The 16,606-nt window shown below is 42.5% G+C and overlaps 1 protein-coding gene across 2 annotated transcripts; it reads right to left on the bottom strand.

The window, feature by feature from the left end:
• Positions 1 to 638: 638 nt before the first annotated feature.
• On the bottom strand, positions 639 to 13,253 carry LOC125436106. Of its 2 annotated transcripts, none has more exons than XM_048502736.1 (2): positions 10,948 to 13,253; positions 639 to 844 (listed from the first exon to the last, which is right to left on the bottom strand). In XM_048502736.1, the coding sequence occupies exon 1, from the start codon at positions 12,631 to 12,633 to the stop codon at positions 11,269 to 11,271; it is 1,365 nt and encodes a 454-aa protein (XP_048358693.1). In that variant the 5' UTR covers positions 12,634 to 13,253; the 3' UTR covers positions 639 to 844; positions 10,948 to 11,268. The 2 variants fall into 2 exon arrangements, with proteins under 2 accessions (XP_048358693.1, XP_048358692.1); XM_048502735.1 differs by lacking the exon at positions 639 to 844 and adding an exon at positions 10,583 to 10,766.
• Between the last annotated feature and the right edge of the window lie 3,353 nt (positions 13,254 to 16,606).

Genomic DNA, 16,606 nt, shown 5'->3' with positions numbered 1-16,606 from the left:
GAGACCAAACATATGGCAATCACTGATAATTAACTAACATAAGCTTCTTTGAAACAATATTTCTAAAGGTGGTGGAGGCAAGAACAAATCACAATTTCCCCAGCTTTCTTCCTAAAACAGGTGAGGGATCACCCCCTTTTCTTTGGAGCTATTTCCCTTGGGAAGGATGCTCAATTAACTTCTCACTTTCAGGATCCTTCTTGATCCTATATACAATTGGCTGCCAGCCTCTGTTAGTTTATTTCCAACTGGAAGCTGCCAACTCTAGAATTCTCTGTTGTTATTGTTGTTTTCTTTTTGAATTTCCTGTCACTCAAGATCCCATGACCAGGACAACATATCAGCATTCAGGTGTCTGTCACAAAGGGTTTACTCGGACTCACATAGAGAAGGTTCCCCCCGTTGTCATGTGATAACAAAATGCTGGAGACTTCAGCAACTTTGCCTGTTAAAATGGCCGTCCTAAAGGACTATATTTTCACCTGTTGTCAGGTTTGCAACACATTCAACACAGTGGAGGAGGCATAGCCATTATCCATACATTATCCTTCCCTTGTCAGTTTAAGACAGCATGAGGTACTCACTATGATAGACAGAGATTTTGTTTGGATCTTGAAGAATAAATGGGCGCGCAGGGCTCAAGCCAATTTAGATTTTATAGTTTTATGAATTATGAGGTGTATGTGTAATACAGCATATAATGTGAACTGTGTGAAGCCAGCTGGCATCTGGAACACTGTTACAGCTTCATGCTCTGGTGCTTCCATAGTTATACTCCATTCTCTGTAGTTTCTACAGCTTTGGCTGTCCAAAACATTTTCATCTTCCTTCAAAGACAATGTTGCTAGAAGTAAAAGAGCAAAGAACACAATGCTCATTTACATGGTCTTAATTTCTTTTGTTACCTAATATTCAACATGTTATTTGCATTTACAACCTGCAAGCTGTAAACAGAAAGCCTCTGCAAGAAGCTTCTTTCTCTTGCAGAGACTAAACCTCTGGAGGTTTAATTGATGTGCCTGGAGCTTCTAGTTAGCAACAGCCATCTGTGCTGTTGGAACAAAAGACTCACATTTCCCTTGTAAAGCTCATATCTGATATTGCTGTTGATCAGAAGCATTAAAATCAGATATTCAGTGTAATCAAATAACATAGAAGAAGGTTGTATAGTCATATAGGTCCACACAAAATCCTCAAAACAAGACCAAATTCCATGCAATACCTTTACTTAGGACCAATCAAATTTCAGTAAAACATTGTACAAACCTTTGAGTTCACCAGAACTCTTCCTCATGCTGGACATTACAAAATTTAAAAAGATAGTGGGGAGCAGATTTTCCAGGCCATAGTGTTATGACTTGATCGCACAAATATCCTCCGTGAATGCCTCATCCCAGAGACCATGCTGTAACCGAACAGCAGTTTTGTTCCTGCAAGAATTTCACAGATTATAGGGTTTTCGTTCTTTATCAAATAGCATACTGTGACAGATAGGAGGCTGTTCCGCCCCTGATTTGAAAAACAACCACTCAGATGAGCTCATAAGAGAGATTTTGCAGCATCCAATCACCTTTGAGAAATTGAAAGAAAGGTTGGAGGGAAACTCAGAAGGTGGAGGTGAGTTCTGTCTCGGGGGAGAGCATGACAGATCAGGTCTGGCTCAGGAAAAAGAGCAGACAGAGTGAAGGGTGGTTCTGCCTGGTAGTATGACAGAGTGGCATAGCTGTATCTCTGGGAGATAATAGAATATCCAATTGTCTTTGGAGATGTGCAATTTACAATTTGTACAATTTACAGTATGATCCTAAGAAGAGTTACTCCAGTCGAAGTCAATTCATTGAAATAACACTGCATAGAATTGCTCTTAGGAAAGGGCAGATTCATATGAGTGAAATCCTGTGTGTGTGAGAGTCCATTCTAGTGGCTACTTAGAATAACCTGTTTGTGCCTGAAAACTTTAAAGAAACTTCTAACTGCTCTCTAAAGTCATAACAGCTCTCAGCCAGATTTATCCTTTGTCTACCTCGAGACCTGTGCTGCTGATTTGTTCCTTTAAACCAACCTGTAAATAAATAAATACATCTTTTTACAGCTAAATCTGGGGGGAGGGAGTACTTCTGGAGTCGGCACAGCCTTACCCAAGGAGCAAATGCACCAGTGGAGGGCTGAATACATAGGTGGTTGAGTGTCCCTCAGCCCCACTACCACAAAGTCAGAAATCCTGTTGCATCAGGACTGTCCTGACATCCAAAATGGACACTGATATGGGCAGGCAGGATGGGGTGTTCCTTGGGGAGGGGAACTGAAGTTAGTTGGCTTCCACCCAGGGTTTGCAGACAGTTGCACTGCAGCCTAAGTACATTGTTCCTAGTGGAGGGCTTTCCGGAGGAGGGTTTTTTTTGCTGCTTCCTCCCTTCCCATACCTCCAGAAAGCTCGCTGGTGGAGGCTGGGCAGCATGCCAGCAGTACCATCCCCAACTGCCTGCATGATCTGGATTGGGCTGTTAATTGTTAAGATACTAATCCTGCCTCAGTGATCTCAATAATCTCTTTGTCACCACAAAACTCACTTCATAGCAGTGAACTGAATGCCTATACACCAATGATGTAGGTATATATTTTATGGGGTGGGGCGGGGTCACGCCCCCACCCACCCCTGGAGGCGTGGTTACGGCTCTCCAAGCCCTGCCCCCGGCCTCAGTGCTTATAAAAGCAGCTCTTCAAGGCAGGGATGGCAGACTACCCTGCCCCCCCCCCCCACTGGCTGGGCTCCCAGCCAGCAGTCCCTTCTGCCCTCCATTCCAGGCAGAGGCATAGCTAGGGAAAATGGAGCCCGGTGAAAAATATGAGCTTTGTGCCCCCCACCTCCATAGGCAGCTATTGTGATGCTGGAATCCACCCCCAAACAGCATCACTTTCAATGGTGTTGAAACTAGGGACCCCAGATTCTCCTTTTAAATCCACCTTAAAGGGAGAATCTGGTCTCCCCAGTTTAAACACCATTGAAAGTGATGCTGTTTTGGGGTAGATTATCCTCCACCCTGAAACAGGTTCACTTCCAATGTTTAAACTGGAAACATCAGATTCTCCCTTTAAATCCATGCCGAAGTGGGTGCGTTTAAAAGGAGAATCTGAGGAAATGTGGAGGATGCCTGCTATCAGGGGTGCAATTGTTAAGCTAGCAGCACCAAAATTTCAGGGTATCTTTAGGAGACTCGCCCAATGATACCACCCAGTTTTGGTGAAGTTTGGTTCAGGGGGTCAAAAGTTATGGACCCTCAAAGATGTAGCCCCCATCTCCTATTAGCTCCTATTGGAAATAATAGGGGATGGAAGTGCCCCTTTTGGGAGTCCATAACTTTGGACCCGCTGAACCAAACCTCACCAAACCTGGGTGGTATCATTAGGAGAGCTTCCTAAAGATACCCTGAAATTTTAGTGCTGCTAGCCTAAAAACTGTGCCCCCCTGCAGGCCAAAAACTGGAAAAAAACCCACTAAAAATACAAAAAACCCACAAATGGGGGGCAGATCTTCAGACATGTAATGGGGGGTTGAACCCGGGAACCACCCCTTACCTATTTCTTTGCTATACACTTGCTACCAGAACAATTGGTAACTGAGTGATAGGCTTCTAGTTTAAAACAAACCGAGAGCCCCCAAAATCATAGGAAGCTGTGTGTATCTTCCCAGTAGCCAAAAAAGGCCTGTCACACATACTCTTTGGTGTAGGACGATATATCTACAGTTATTTAGATTCTTGAAATATTTCCAGTTTTTAAGACTTGGTAAAGCTGCTAACACATCCAGTAAAGTTGTACTTATTGAAGAAAGGCAGACCCAGACCCAAATAACTATTCATGCTTTTGCAAGGGGCCTGCCTAGGGTTGCCAGCTTTCCTTGGGAAATTTCTGGATATTTGGGAATGATGCCTGACGAGAGTGGAACTTGGGGGAAGAGGGAGTTCACCAGGGATGCAATGCAACAGTCTATCCCCCAAAACTGCCACTTTCTCCAGAGCAGCTGATCTCTGTAGCATAGAGATAGTTGTGATTCTCCCAGCCCTACCTAGAGGTTGGCAACTCTAGCTGGCCCGGGTGCAGTGGCAACTTCTTTGTATGCCCTAATCCAGTGGTGGGATCCAAAAATGTTTGTAACAGGTTCCCATGGTGGTGGGATTCATACTGTGGCGTAGTGCCAATGGAGCTGGGCGGGGCACAACGGGGGCATGGCTGGGCATTCCGGGGGTGGGGCATTCCTGGTTGGGGCTGTGGCAAGGACGCAGCCGCTGCGCCGGTCCTTGGGCAGGAAACGAATGCACGCAGGCGCAGGCTGCCACGCACGCCGGTGCACCTCCTGCTAGACTGCTTCAAGTTCTGCGCGCTACTGTTGAGAGGAGGGGCGTAACTAAGGCAAAAATCACGTGGCAAAACCACCAATTAGTAACCCCCACTCGGCACACACAAATAATTAGTCACCTACTCTTGGGAACCTGTGAGAACCTGCTGGATCCCACCTCTGCCCTAATCACTCCATGCTAGTGTGCCAACTGCTTGGGGAACTTCCCTCAGCTTCACAAATAGCTGTAAAAATAGTTATCTTTTTTTAAAAATTGACAAAGCTTTCCTCTTCACAGTATTTGAAGTATTACATTTAACGTATCACAATTTCTCCATGTGATTCCTTTGCTATATGACTCTGTCTGCTCATATTATACTAATGCAAAGCTCAGAAGATGGAATGAGTATTGTCTCTTGAATAAATATGAATATGGAAATATGTGGAAGGGAAATCCTATCTTAACTGACAATGCAATTACTATGTTGGACTTCTTACATTTCTAGCATTGGAGATTTATATGTTGGCTATCAACAGCTAAATGTTCAGCTAATAGTATGATGGCCTGTGATATCAACAAGCAGGTTTCAGTCTGGTCTGTGGGGGCTTCCCTGAGAACTATACTTTACAATAAACACAGAGGCTGCAAGATTATCCCTTCTCTGATTTGTAATAAATGGTTCCTTATCCCTGCCTCAGGGAGCAGTCTATGATGACAAAAAAATACATACTGTAGGGGCCTCAGTATTCAAGGTATATTTGACTACAGTTTACAGCATGGGGTGGAGAAAATATAACAGGAGGCTGCAGAATTCAGCATGCCTCTGGCTTTCTGAAAGAAGAGCATGGAAGGAGGTTAATAATAGTAATACTACCACTACTAGTAATAACAATAAATATATAATTTCTGTGCTTGACTGTACTATAATGGTGCTCAAGCAGAGAAAAAGGTATTGTTTTTGTCTTCCTGTTGTTTCTTTCGAGGAAATTGCCAACTTGCTATCAAACTGTTCTGTTTGCCTTTATTATTTATGCAATGGAGTTGTTTATCAGCAACAAGTACTACAAAGAGCTAATTCAGATGGATATTTGTTCTGTGCCTAGGTTAAATTTGAGGCCTTCCCTTCATAACAGGTGTGCACATGTTGAAAACTATTAACTGTCAACTGCCATGAAGGCAAACATACAGAAGACTGAATACTCCTCAGGAAATGATTTATTACAGTCATCTTCCTCCTAGTTTTATTACATATTATATTTAAAATAATATCTAGGACATAAACAATGTCTGTTTATGTGCTTTAGCTACAAAATGGTGGATGTATTCTAAAGGCAGGTGAAATCCTAAAAGGTTCCTATGGCAAACACTCTCCCTCCTGCAAACTGAAGCACAGCAGGCTATTTCCATGTTAAGCCACTGAATGTGAATGTGAAATTCCAGCAAGTAGCAAAAACTGCAATGAGGGTTTTGGGTTAAGAGGCGAACTGTTTCACTGTGGCTTAAGGAGCATTAAATAAATTGCTAGTCCTTTGGATGTCATTGGTCTCTTAAGTTGTTATTCCAGTTTAAATTTCCCCATGGTTCTAGGTATCCTACAACAGAAATACTTCAGATGTGAACCTTTCTGCATGGGATGACAGCTTGATCATGTAATCAAGGATGAGCAAGTGGTATTACCTGATGTGTGGGGAATATAGTGACAGGATAGCTGTTGGCACTGAATCACACAAATATCTGCTAACATTTGTTAAGGAGTTGGTGACCTACAAGATAATAGGAACTTACCTTTATCATTTAGCAAAACATTTCAATCCCCTCCATAAAATATGTTCAGAAATTAATGTCCAGATATTGAACATGCATATCCATTACAAGACATCTGTGATCATGTGAGTTTGCATGTTGCATGTCACTGAGAATTGATAAAGTTAACAAGAGAAACTAGAAAGTACTGAGCACCCTTATGAAAATCTAGCCATCAGGGAGACAGTACAAATCTATATGGAAGCAATCCATGGGGGGAATCCTCTCTGGTTGCAGCGTGGGCTTATGCTGACAGATTTGCCCTCCCTGGGGCACTTACCCCCATGAGGTAAATCTGCTGGTGCAAAGCTACTGTGGGCCCTGGGACACCTGGCTGTAGGGACCAGTTCTTCGTCGGCACTCCCATGCTGCTCGAAGCTGCATTGCTACGTTAGGGACATGGCAGGGGCATTCCTGGGGGTGAAACCAATGTTGATCAGCTTCCACTGCCTTTCAGCCCCCTTGCACCACAGGAGTCAACCTCAGAGATATGCCATGATTTTCATGGCATATCTCCACTTTCCCCTATAGGGACTTTTGCAAACTTTTTTTCTTTTTACTTTTTGGGCTTCCTGCGCTGCAGGGAAGCCCTTTGGAGGGGGTGGGGCAGTGCCAGAGTCGCACTGCTCCTGCCTGTTCATCAACTCTGGATTGGTACCCACAAGAACAGAACCTAGGTTTTTTTGGTCTTTGAATTTATAATTTGTTCTGATTACACAACCAGCATACCAGTAGAAGGGAAGCAATGAATTGAGACTTCAAACTTTCTGTATCCCATCAAAGTACATGTAATACTCAAACTGGCTTCCACCTCAGCCTTCTAGTTTAGTTTAAATGTTTTATTATTTTCTCATTTATATAAAATATCAAAAATACAGAGAACAAAAATATCAAAAATAAGATATAAAACACAGAAACAAACATATCCCCCCCCCCAAAAGCAATAAAAATCATACAATAAATCAGCCCAGCCTTCTGATTGCCTTGGAGCATTACACAAACTTCCTGGTTCATATAATTTTGGCTTTAGTTGTAAAGTACAAGTCCTGGCAGAAGATAAAAAGAGATCTGAGGTAAGTTCTATGAATCTCCAATAATACCTTCAAGTGAAAATCATTAGTCTGGTTTCTGTCTTCAGCTCCTTATTTATCAGTACTTTACAGACATTGAAGCAGAATGAGACTGGAATTGCTGGAGTTAATGATGTATCTTATAAGGAAATCAGCTTTTAAAATGCAAGTTCTGTGCAGTAACATTCAAGTTGTAAATATCATGAGATTTGTATGAATCAGGCTGACTGTTGAGGGATGACCCAGTATCCTGCTAGTTCATCACTGTGGCCTCTGTGTAATGCCACATGGGGACTGCATTCATGCAGGCCAACTGTGGAGTATTTTAGTTAGCTTTAAAAGATCTTTAGCCATATAGCAAGTTTTCCCCTCCCCCAATCACATTCCTAAGCTAGCTGTTCTTCTCACCCAGGAAAACATGACAAGAGGGAAGGATGCACTGTCCTTCCAGTTCTCTCTTCACCGCTGCATGGAGAAGACAAGTGTCTGGTTAGCTGAGCTGAGCTTTTTTACCTCAGACTTTGTGGTGTTTCCCCTCCTCGCCTGGGGCCTTCGGGTGGCGTATCCTTCCCTCCAACCCTAACCTGGGGGTTGGTTGCCCCAGATGCTGACTCTTCCAATTGGCCCGAGGGGCCAAGAAACAACCGCGCCCACAGGGTGCCTGGTGTACATGGCAGCCCTTGCCCATGCCACCCTCCTCCTAGCAGGTCTCTCTGCCCTCCTTCCCCTGGCTGACCTGTGAGTTCGCACCCTCCCGCTCTCTTTCCCTTGTTGCTTCACAGGGAGAGGAGTTTCCAGGGATTTGCCTCTCCCCTGTGGCCTCACAGGGAGAAGAGGTTTCCAGCCTGTGTGAAAGGTTCCCACCCTGTTACTTCACAGAGTTGGGACCTGCCTAAACAGTGCTCTAGGTTCTGGCAGGGGGTTGGGGCTCCGGGGTCCTCTGCCCTCCTTCCTACTTCCCACCATTGAGCTGTCCCTTTCTCTTGCCTTTTCACACCACCACCCATATCCCCTGCTGCTGCAGCAGCTCCTGTCTCTCCCTTTCCCACTTCCTTATATCCCTTCTGCCCTCTCATTTCTCTCCCTCGTCCCAGCTGCTTCCCCAGCCCATCTCCCACATCCGCCTCAGCTGTGGGCGGGCGGGCCCTGCCAGGCCTAAAACTCCTCTCTCCCTTGACTTCCTCTTTGAACAAGGCCTCTAAGGCCTCCACTGCCACTGCAAGAGGCTCCTCTGTGGCCTTCCCATCCCCTGCAGTGCCGGCCCACGTGTGGCCCAGCGGGGTGAGTCTGGGTGCCATGGCGATCTCTGTGGCCAAGCCCAGACATACTTTTATTGCTGTGTCTCTGCTTATGGTTAGCCTTTTTTTGTACTAGTTAGTGCTATTTCTTTCAGGTTTAGGCTTAATTTTCTTGTTTTCTTTTACTTTTGGGTTAGTCTAGTACAGTGGTGGGATCCAAAAATTTTACTAACAGGTTCCCATGGGGTTGGGATTCAAACTGTGGCGTAGCACCAATGGGGCTGGGTGGGGCATGACGGGGGCAGGGCATTCCTGGGTGGGGCTGTGGCAAGGACGCAGCCGCTGCGCCGGTCCTTGGGCAGGAAACGAATGCATGCAGGCGCAGGCTGCCATGCATGCTGGTGCACCTCCTGCTAGACTGCTTCAAGTTCTGCGCGCTACTGCTGAGAGGAGGAGCGTAACTAAGGCAAAAATCACGTGGCAAAATCACCAATTAGTAACCCACTCTCGGCACACACAAATAATTAGTCACCTACTCTCGGGAACCTGTGAAAACCTGCTGGATCCCACCTCTGGTCTAGTACATGACTGACTGTTGTTACACCTTTATAAAGTGGTGTACTTTAAGTATTGCTGCTCTTGTAATGTGGAAATATTTCACTCGAATGAGTGTTTTGTTTTATCTCACCTGGACAAGGGACATGCTGTTTTCCTTCTTTCTATGGTGGACCAGGATTAGGCCACCCACCTCGGGGGAGCCTTTTATGGGAAGGCACTTCGGCCTGTAACTGATGCCGGAGAAGGTTTGTCTTGGGATGAGGCTCCTTCCTCTGAGGCTTCCGATTGAGTTAAAAATTATCTTGAAGGAGAGTATGCCCCTTCTGGGAAGGGCTGTCTTATTCCTCAGGGACCCTGCTCACCCAGGTGCATGATGGTCCCTTTATCGCCATGAGGGAAAACAACTCCTCCAAGACCGCTAATTTCCCACTGAGTAGAGTTTTGAGGCCTACCTGTAGTCAGAGGTCACCTTCCCCAGAGCACTGATCTTGGCAGACTGATAGGGGGCACTTGTCTGGGTAGCAATCCCACCATTCTTTGAGCACAACTGCTGTTCAGAGAATGCAGGGTGTGGAAAACGACCATGCTCTCACTCACCATTGCTTGCCTTCATCCAGTTTTTCCTTCTCAGAGAAACAGAGGGACTTGGATTCCCTGTCTCTTTTTCCAGCAGCAACCCTTGAAGGTTTCAGGGCTTTTTGCACCCCCTTGAGGGCTTGGCAATACATTATGCCATATGGTGGCATGCCAGTCTATCTGACGATTGAAGGCTTTTGAGCTACCATCTTTGGTACAGCTAGGAAGCCAGACTGGTCTTGCTCCAGCTCACCTTGTGCTAGTCTGTACCTGCTTCTGTATCAGAATGAGGTTCTGGGGACTCTAACTCTGATTCCAGTATGATGCACTATGACTCCCTTGGGAGCTCACGAGGCATGAGTGCAGTCCCTGCATGGGACTGTACATAGGCCACAGCAATGGTCATGCTCGAGCCTGCCATGATCTGGGTCTGCACCATATCTGAATCAGAAAGAGGTTTCGGGGACTCTGACTCTGATTCCAGTAAGATGCACAATGACTGTCCAAGGAGCTGAGCAATTGGCTTCATTGAAGGCCTACAAATGGCTTTGTCAATCAGGGGCAGGTGTTCATCGTATTGATTGAGCATCTGTACCAGCTACATGATCAAACTATTTTTTTTCAACCTTCATCTTTTCCCTTCCACATTCAGAGACAGGATGGAGGGAGCAAAGCCAAGCATGGTAAAATAGACAATGCCGGGGGAGCCAAATCCCCCACAGAAGCACTGTGGATATCAACACCAGGGGTGAAGGATAGTTTAATATTGGGAATATATTATTGTCCAATACAAAACAAAACCTGAGACAATATAAATGTCAATCATAAACAGCAAATCCCCTGTCTGGCTCTAATACAGAATTAAAAACTCCATTTTAATATAAACATTTTAAAATACATCAATGAACATATAAACTATACATACAATAAACAACAACAATGAATAGAAACCCCACATACACTCATGCACAAAAAAAGGGAGAGAGATTCTCTGGACCAATGTATACACAACAAGTCTCTACCATGAGAACATCATATTCAATGAATTGCGCACGGTTGTGAGGTGAACAAATTGGCTGGTGGTCAATCTCCGATGGAGGTGGTAGTATTGACCCGGGATGAATTCAATACTTTTGACTAAAAAGTCTTCTTCAGCCACTCACATCATTCTGGTACAAGTTGTTCTATTACAACAATAATAATAAGGGTATAAATTTATCAGTATATATACATACATTCATTCATCAACAATGATAATCCACATGGCAGCACAAGATGGCCCATGAGAAATAGATGCCACAAAGTGGCTCATACTAGCCACACATTACACATTAAATTAAACACAATAATGTGCAGAATACTTACAGCCTGATACAATTCCAACTCCTAAACATAAGGCATTACGCTCTGGCCTTAAGCTCAGCTCCATAGGTCTACTCAGTCTGTTGACAGTGTATAACAGAGTGGAAATTTTTAGGAGGCCAAACACCCAAACTCAAATTCTCTGCAGCTGTGCCGCAATGCAGACGTGCAGTGAGCCAATACTCTCACTAATTTAAAGAGACAGCACTTAGATATCCAATTGTATTGGCAATAGTTGATGTATACCAAGCCTCATAAAAAGCATTTCAAGTCCAGGTCTTGATTTAAGCCCCAGTGAGTCTGGAACATTTTAAGCCTATCCATTTAGCCTCCTCTCTTAACAAACTGACGCGCATCTTCAAAAGGGTTTCTGGCCTCATGTTTGTATAAGACCAAAAACCGCATATCCCTATCCGTGTGATTATTCTGTAAAAAATGCTGTACAATAGGTTCCTCCAATAATTTTTGCAATCTAACATTGGAGGAATGTTCCAAGATTCTTTGTTTCACAGGGCGGAGGGTACAACCCACATAAAAGGCTGGACAAGCACATGATATCAAATAAACCCACTCTGGGGTGGTACAATCTGTATATTGATTGAATGTATATCTGAACTTGAGAAATGGATGTACAGACTCTTTTGTTGCAAGAGCTAGACCACAAGCTCTGCATTTACCACACACATAGTGGCCCTTCACCAAAGAACGTTTCTCATAAAGCATTACATCCGTCCACACCAAACTTTGTCTAAGGCTTTTTGCTTTTCGCAAACTGACCCTGGGGGGTAGGCTACATCCTGGAATGGAATTAACAATGTGCCAATGTTGGTTCATAACACTCCTGATGACCTGAGAACCTGGGGTGTAATCTAATGCATAGGTGATTCTATTTTCTCTCTGGGCGGGAGATTTCTCCTGTAAAAATAACTGTCTAGGCATAGAATTCACCTTTTTAAATGCTGACTCCAATATATGACTTGGGAAGCCCCTACCCCTAAACTCTTGTAAGAGCCTCTCAGACTCCCTCCTAAAATCACTCTCTAAAGATGAATTCCTCTTTAAGAGGACCAACTGGCTGTACGGCAAACTGTTTTTTAATGATTTAGGATGGTATGATCTAAAGTGTAGACCTGAAGCTCTATCGGTTGGCTTGTGAAAAGGCTTAAAAGCCAATTTCCCCTCAGCTGTTAGACAGATCTCAGTATCCAAAAAAGGAATATGCGAAGGATGGGACGTGTGTGTAAATTGAGTAGAAGGATGTATCCTATTCAGCCATTCTGTCAATTCTGGGAGAATGGAGGCATCAGATATAATAAGGAGGATGTCATCAATATAGTGGCGATATAGCCGAAAGTACGACCAAAACCTATTATGGGTTGGATTACAAATAAAGTCCCGTTCCAGTTTGTTCATGAACAGATTTGCAATTGAGGGTGCGATTTCGCAACCCATAGCTACCCCTTTAATTTGCATATAATACGTTTGTTGAATTCTGAAATATGCTTTTTCTAATATGATCTCAGTGAATGTTATTAAAAAGTCTGTGGAGGGGAATATATCTGACCTAGCCTCAAATACCTCTAATGCAAACTCTCTCGCTTCATCCTGGGGTATATTGGTGTATAAAGATGCAACATCAAGGGACACCAAACATGACCCCATTGGAAAGACAGTACTTTCCAGTTGCATGATGAGATCTTTTGTGTCCTTCACATACGAGGCTGAACTTTTAACAGCCTCTTGCAAAAAAGAGTCTATGAACACAGAAAGTGGTTCAAATACAGAAGAAGACCCTGAGACAATCAGCCACCCTGGGGGAGGGAGAATCCCCTTGTGAATTTTTGGAAGGGTATAAAAATGGGAACCTGGGGAGAATTATTAATAAGAAATTTGCCTACACTATCGCTTATTTCTCCCAATGATACAGCACCCTGAACTACTATTTTGATTAAACTCAAAATGTGGTGTGTAGGATCACTTTCTAAACGTAAGTAAAAAGTGGAATTCTCCAGTTGTCTCTGGGCCTCAAGGATATAGTCGTTCCTATTCATGAGTACAACCGCTCCCCCCTTGTCTGCCGGTTTTATAATTATGTCCAAATTATTCTGAAGACTGGCCAAAGCTATTTGTTATCTGACAGAGAAATTCAGGGAGGAGCGCTTAGTGTACAAATGTTTCTCAGCCTTTTCCACATCCCTCAATACTACTCTTTCAAAGACCGATATAGCAGGGTCTGCCCAAAACTTCTTTGGAGGTGGTCCAGCACTGCCTTTGCAACGCCGCCCCCAGCCATCACAGAGCTCGCTCATCCACATCTGGATTGGGCTGCTGTATGAGCCTGTGATGTCGTTCTGGCCTTTCAGTAGCTTTGCATGCCAGATAACAAGCGGCCTGCCAACTTCTCCAGCAAGCTTTCTCCCAGGCTTCCAAAGAAAATCATCTCTTCTGTAGGAGTTTCCTCCTCCAGACACAATAAAACAAAACAAGAAAGCTCCCGGCTGCAAGATGACGAGAAAGTCCAATGGCCTTTTTATTCAGGAACCAGAGGAGGTCTCTTCAGGTAATCAAGTGAGGATGGATAATAATTCTTAAGAAGCCAAACCTCTGAGTATATTTTAGAAAAGATCTCGAGCCTCGTTGTCCTCCTCACTTGTCTGACCTCTCCCAGCCCCCAGAGGGTGCTTGTTATATAAGCCAATGCCATTAATCAACCCTCAGGTGTTTTCATTCTAACAAATAACCTTTTTTCTTACAGGCAACGCCCCAACTGGTAGTGCTCGAGGCTACCATACAGCTGCCCATAATGTCTGGGTTCTAGAGAATATCAGCCATAAACACCATTTTTAAAAAATTAATGACACAAGGTTCACCCAACCTGCATTCTTTTTTACATTTGATTTTTGCTATAAAGAACAAACATTTCCTTTAATAGTGGGTATAACTGTTGTAATTAACTTATTGAATAATTAAAAGAATAACAAGATGTATGTTCCTATCTTTAAAAACTGTCATTCTGAAAATATTAACAAACACCATTATGCATTCCAACCAGTATTCTATCTATGGGAATGGTCTCTCCATTATATTTCTTTGAGACATCCTTGAAGTTGTTTGATGTCTCTTGAGTATATAATTCTATGCCAGCAACTCAGAGCTGTATTTCTCAGGTCTGCGATAAAATTCCTCAAAACAACCATTGCATAATATTTTTCTATTATTCAAAATATCAGAAATTGCTATGAAAGCTTTCAAATGCCATGGAACTATTAAATATGTTCAGTACAAGAAAAATGAAAAAATAGAGATGGTGGGGTTAGATTTAAGAGGATGACATGGTGTTTGGGGCAAAAAGGTCTCTGGATGCATTGAAGTTTATAGGATACAGTGCTTCGTCTGTGGAGAAAAGCCTTCTAACATTAGCTTGGTTTCTACCAAAAAGATTTCCAATTCCAGAAAATATGTAGTTTTTGACACAACTGAAAAATTTCCATTTCCTCTAAATCAAAACTGCTATGTTACTCTTCAGAATCTAATCTAAACTTTACACTCTATGTGTAAGAGTCTTAAAATGTAGCACTACAAAAAAGTTTTCTTTTTGGAGGTTTATTTCAGCCTTTCATTATATTCCACAAAATAATTTCTATACATTATAGATTGTTTTTGCTTCTCTATTGTGCCTTATCCAGTTTTTAAATGGCTTAAAAAAAACCCAAGTTGATCAGAGGAAATCTATTTAGTTCTAACCACATATGGTTTAAGGAAAGCTTATTTTTGTCCACACATCCTATATCAGATTTGAAAAGTCATAAAATTACTTCCAGATATTTTCCTTGCCCAGTACTTGCATGAATCTTCTCCCTTTACTTCTGGATCTCTTTTTAAAAACACATGTTTTTTTCCAAGAAGCATTCTAAGCCACAGTAGATTAATAGTTATTCACTATTGTTAAAGTTTTGTGAACAAAGCAGGATAATAATCCAGGATGATGACAAAGTATCATACAACTTGTAAAAATGCACACATTAAAATCCTTTTCTGGGGTCTCCTGATAACATCCAAGACTGGATTTGTAGATGACATACTTCAAACGTAAATGAATTTTTAACTGAAATGTTCTATATGGCTTTCCAATATCTACTTCACTAGCTTCCCACAAGAGGGCAATGTAATTCTTAAATTCAACATTCATTGTGATACAATGCTATATACCATATCTTAAATGATATTGTTATCTCTTCCAAATAGCATTGCAGGTTCTTACAAATTGCAACACCTTTCTACTTCTTATTATTACTTTCTCTGGTACAGCCATCATTACAATTTCTAGTGCCATGTTATTACTTTAACAATAAGCATCATGTCAAGAGAGCATTTATATGAACTTGATTAACGTTAATACTGTACCAATCATGGTATCTAGCAAAACATTTATTGATTTATTTGTTTGTTAAAACATTTCTGTCCTTCCTTGTGGTTCAAGGCAGTTTACAATAACAGTTTAAAACATCTTATGTTAAAACAAAACAAAAATAAAATAGAACAGCAAACTGAAAATCTCTCCCCCTTTCCCCCTTAAGAGCTGCCTGCCAAGTCAGTCTCCCTCAAAATCCCAGGCAAAAAGGCAGGCCTTGTAGCACCTGCTGAAAATTTCCAAGGACAGTTCTGCTCACAGTACTGGAGCTATGATAAAAAAGGCCCAGGTCAATGCCAGACAGGCCTCCCTAAGTGTTGGGAAAGCCAACAGATACCTGACACCTGCAGTCATGTAATGCATATCATTCATTCTTTTGTGACAGTGTGTGTAAAGTGCTGTCAAATCGTAGCTGACTTATGGTAGCCCTGTAGGGTTTTCAAGGCAAGAGATGTTCAGAACTGGTTTACCATTGCCTGCCTCTGCATGGGCTAAGAGAGTTCAGACAAAACTGTAACTGGCCCAAGGTCACCCAAGCAAGTTTCATGTGGAAGATTGTGGAATTGAACCTGGTTCTCTAGATTAGAGTTGGCTGCTCTTAACTACTACATCATGGGTCGATTTTCTTTCTACTGAAATATTTGAAGAGGTAGTAAGAAACATGAAAAAAAAACCCAACATTATTTGAGTTGGATCTGTTGTTGGTACAGAAGTTATAGTCAATTGGTTTGAGTTGTAAGTTTCACAGCTCCTGTTCAGGGGCATAAAAAAAAAGCTGTTTCAAGGTTTTCTTTTTCATTTATTTACTTACAATAACTGAGAGGAAAAGAAAGCCTACTCTTTCTTGAATTAGCTGCTGAGGGAACATGCCCCTCTGAAAGAGCCATGAAGTTCAATATTGTCTCAGGTCGTTTTGAAAATAATGCTAAGAACATTTGCAGGCCCATCGTCTTCCCTCACAAAAGGCACATCAAATTGCCTTTGACACTTGTGAATGTTTGAAAAAAGCTCCATTGAGATTAAATCTGGTTCCTAATTCCAAGAGATTTTAAGACACATGTCCTCATGCTTTCCATCCTGCACATCTAACTTAAATTTTTAAACCTTCGAATGAGAGCACTTGAGCAGTAGACAGTAATAAAAATTTGAAAATGTAAAAAACTCTTACTTCCACTTTGACAGAATGTTGATGGCTTGTCATTTGTATTTTTAATTTTTGACCATATACAATATTACAGTAGCACTTATGCA

Source organism: Sphaerodactylus townsendi, linkage group LG07 (assembly GCF_021028975.2).
Source record: "Sphaerodactylus townsendi isolate TG3544 linkage group LG07, MPM_Stown_v2.3, whole genome shotgun sequence".
Classification (NCBI taxonomy): domain Eukaryota; kingdom Metazoa; phylum Chordata; class Lepidosauria; order Squamata; family Sphaerodactylidae; genus Sphaerodactylus; species Sphaerodactylus townsendi.
The sequence above is the reverse complement of the archived record's forward strand: the minus strand, read 5'-3'. Positions and strand labels throughout refer to the sequence as shown.

Coding starts and splice junctions, on each gene's coding strand:
- LOC125436106 (XM_048502736.1), bottom strand. CDS start 12,633: ATGCAACTGGAAAGTACTGTCTTTCCAATGGGGTCATGTTTGGTGTCC.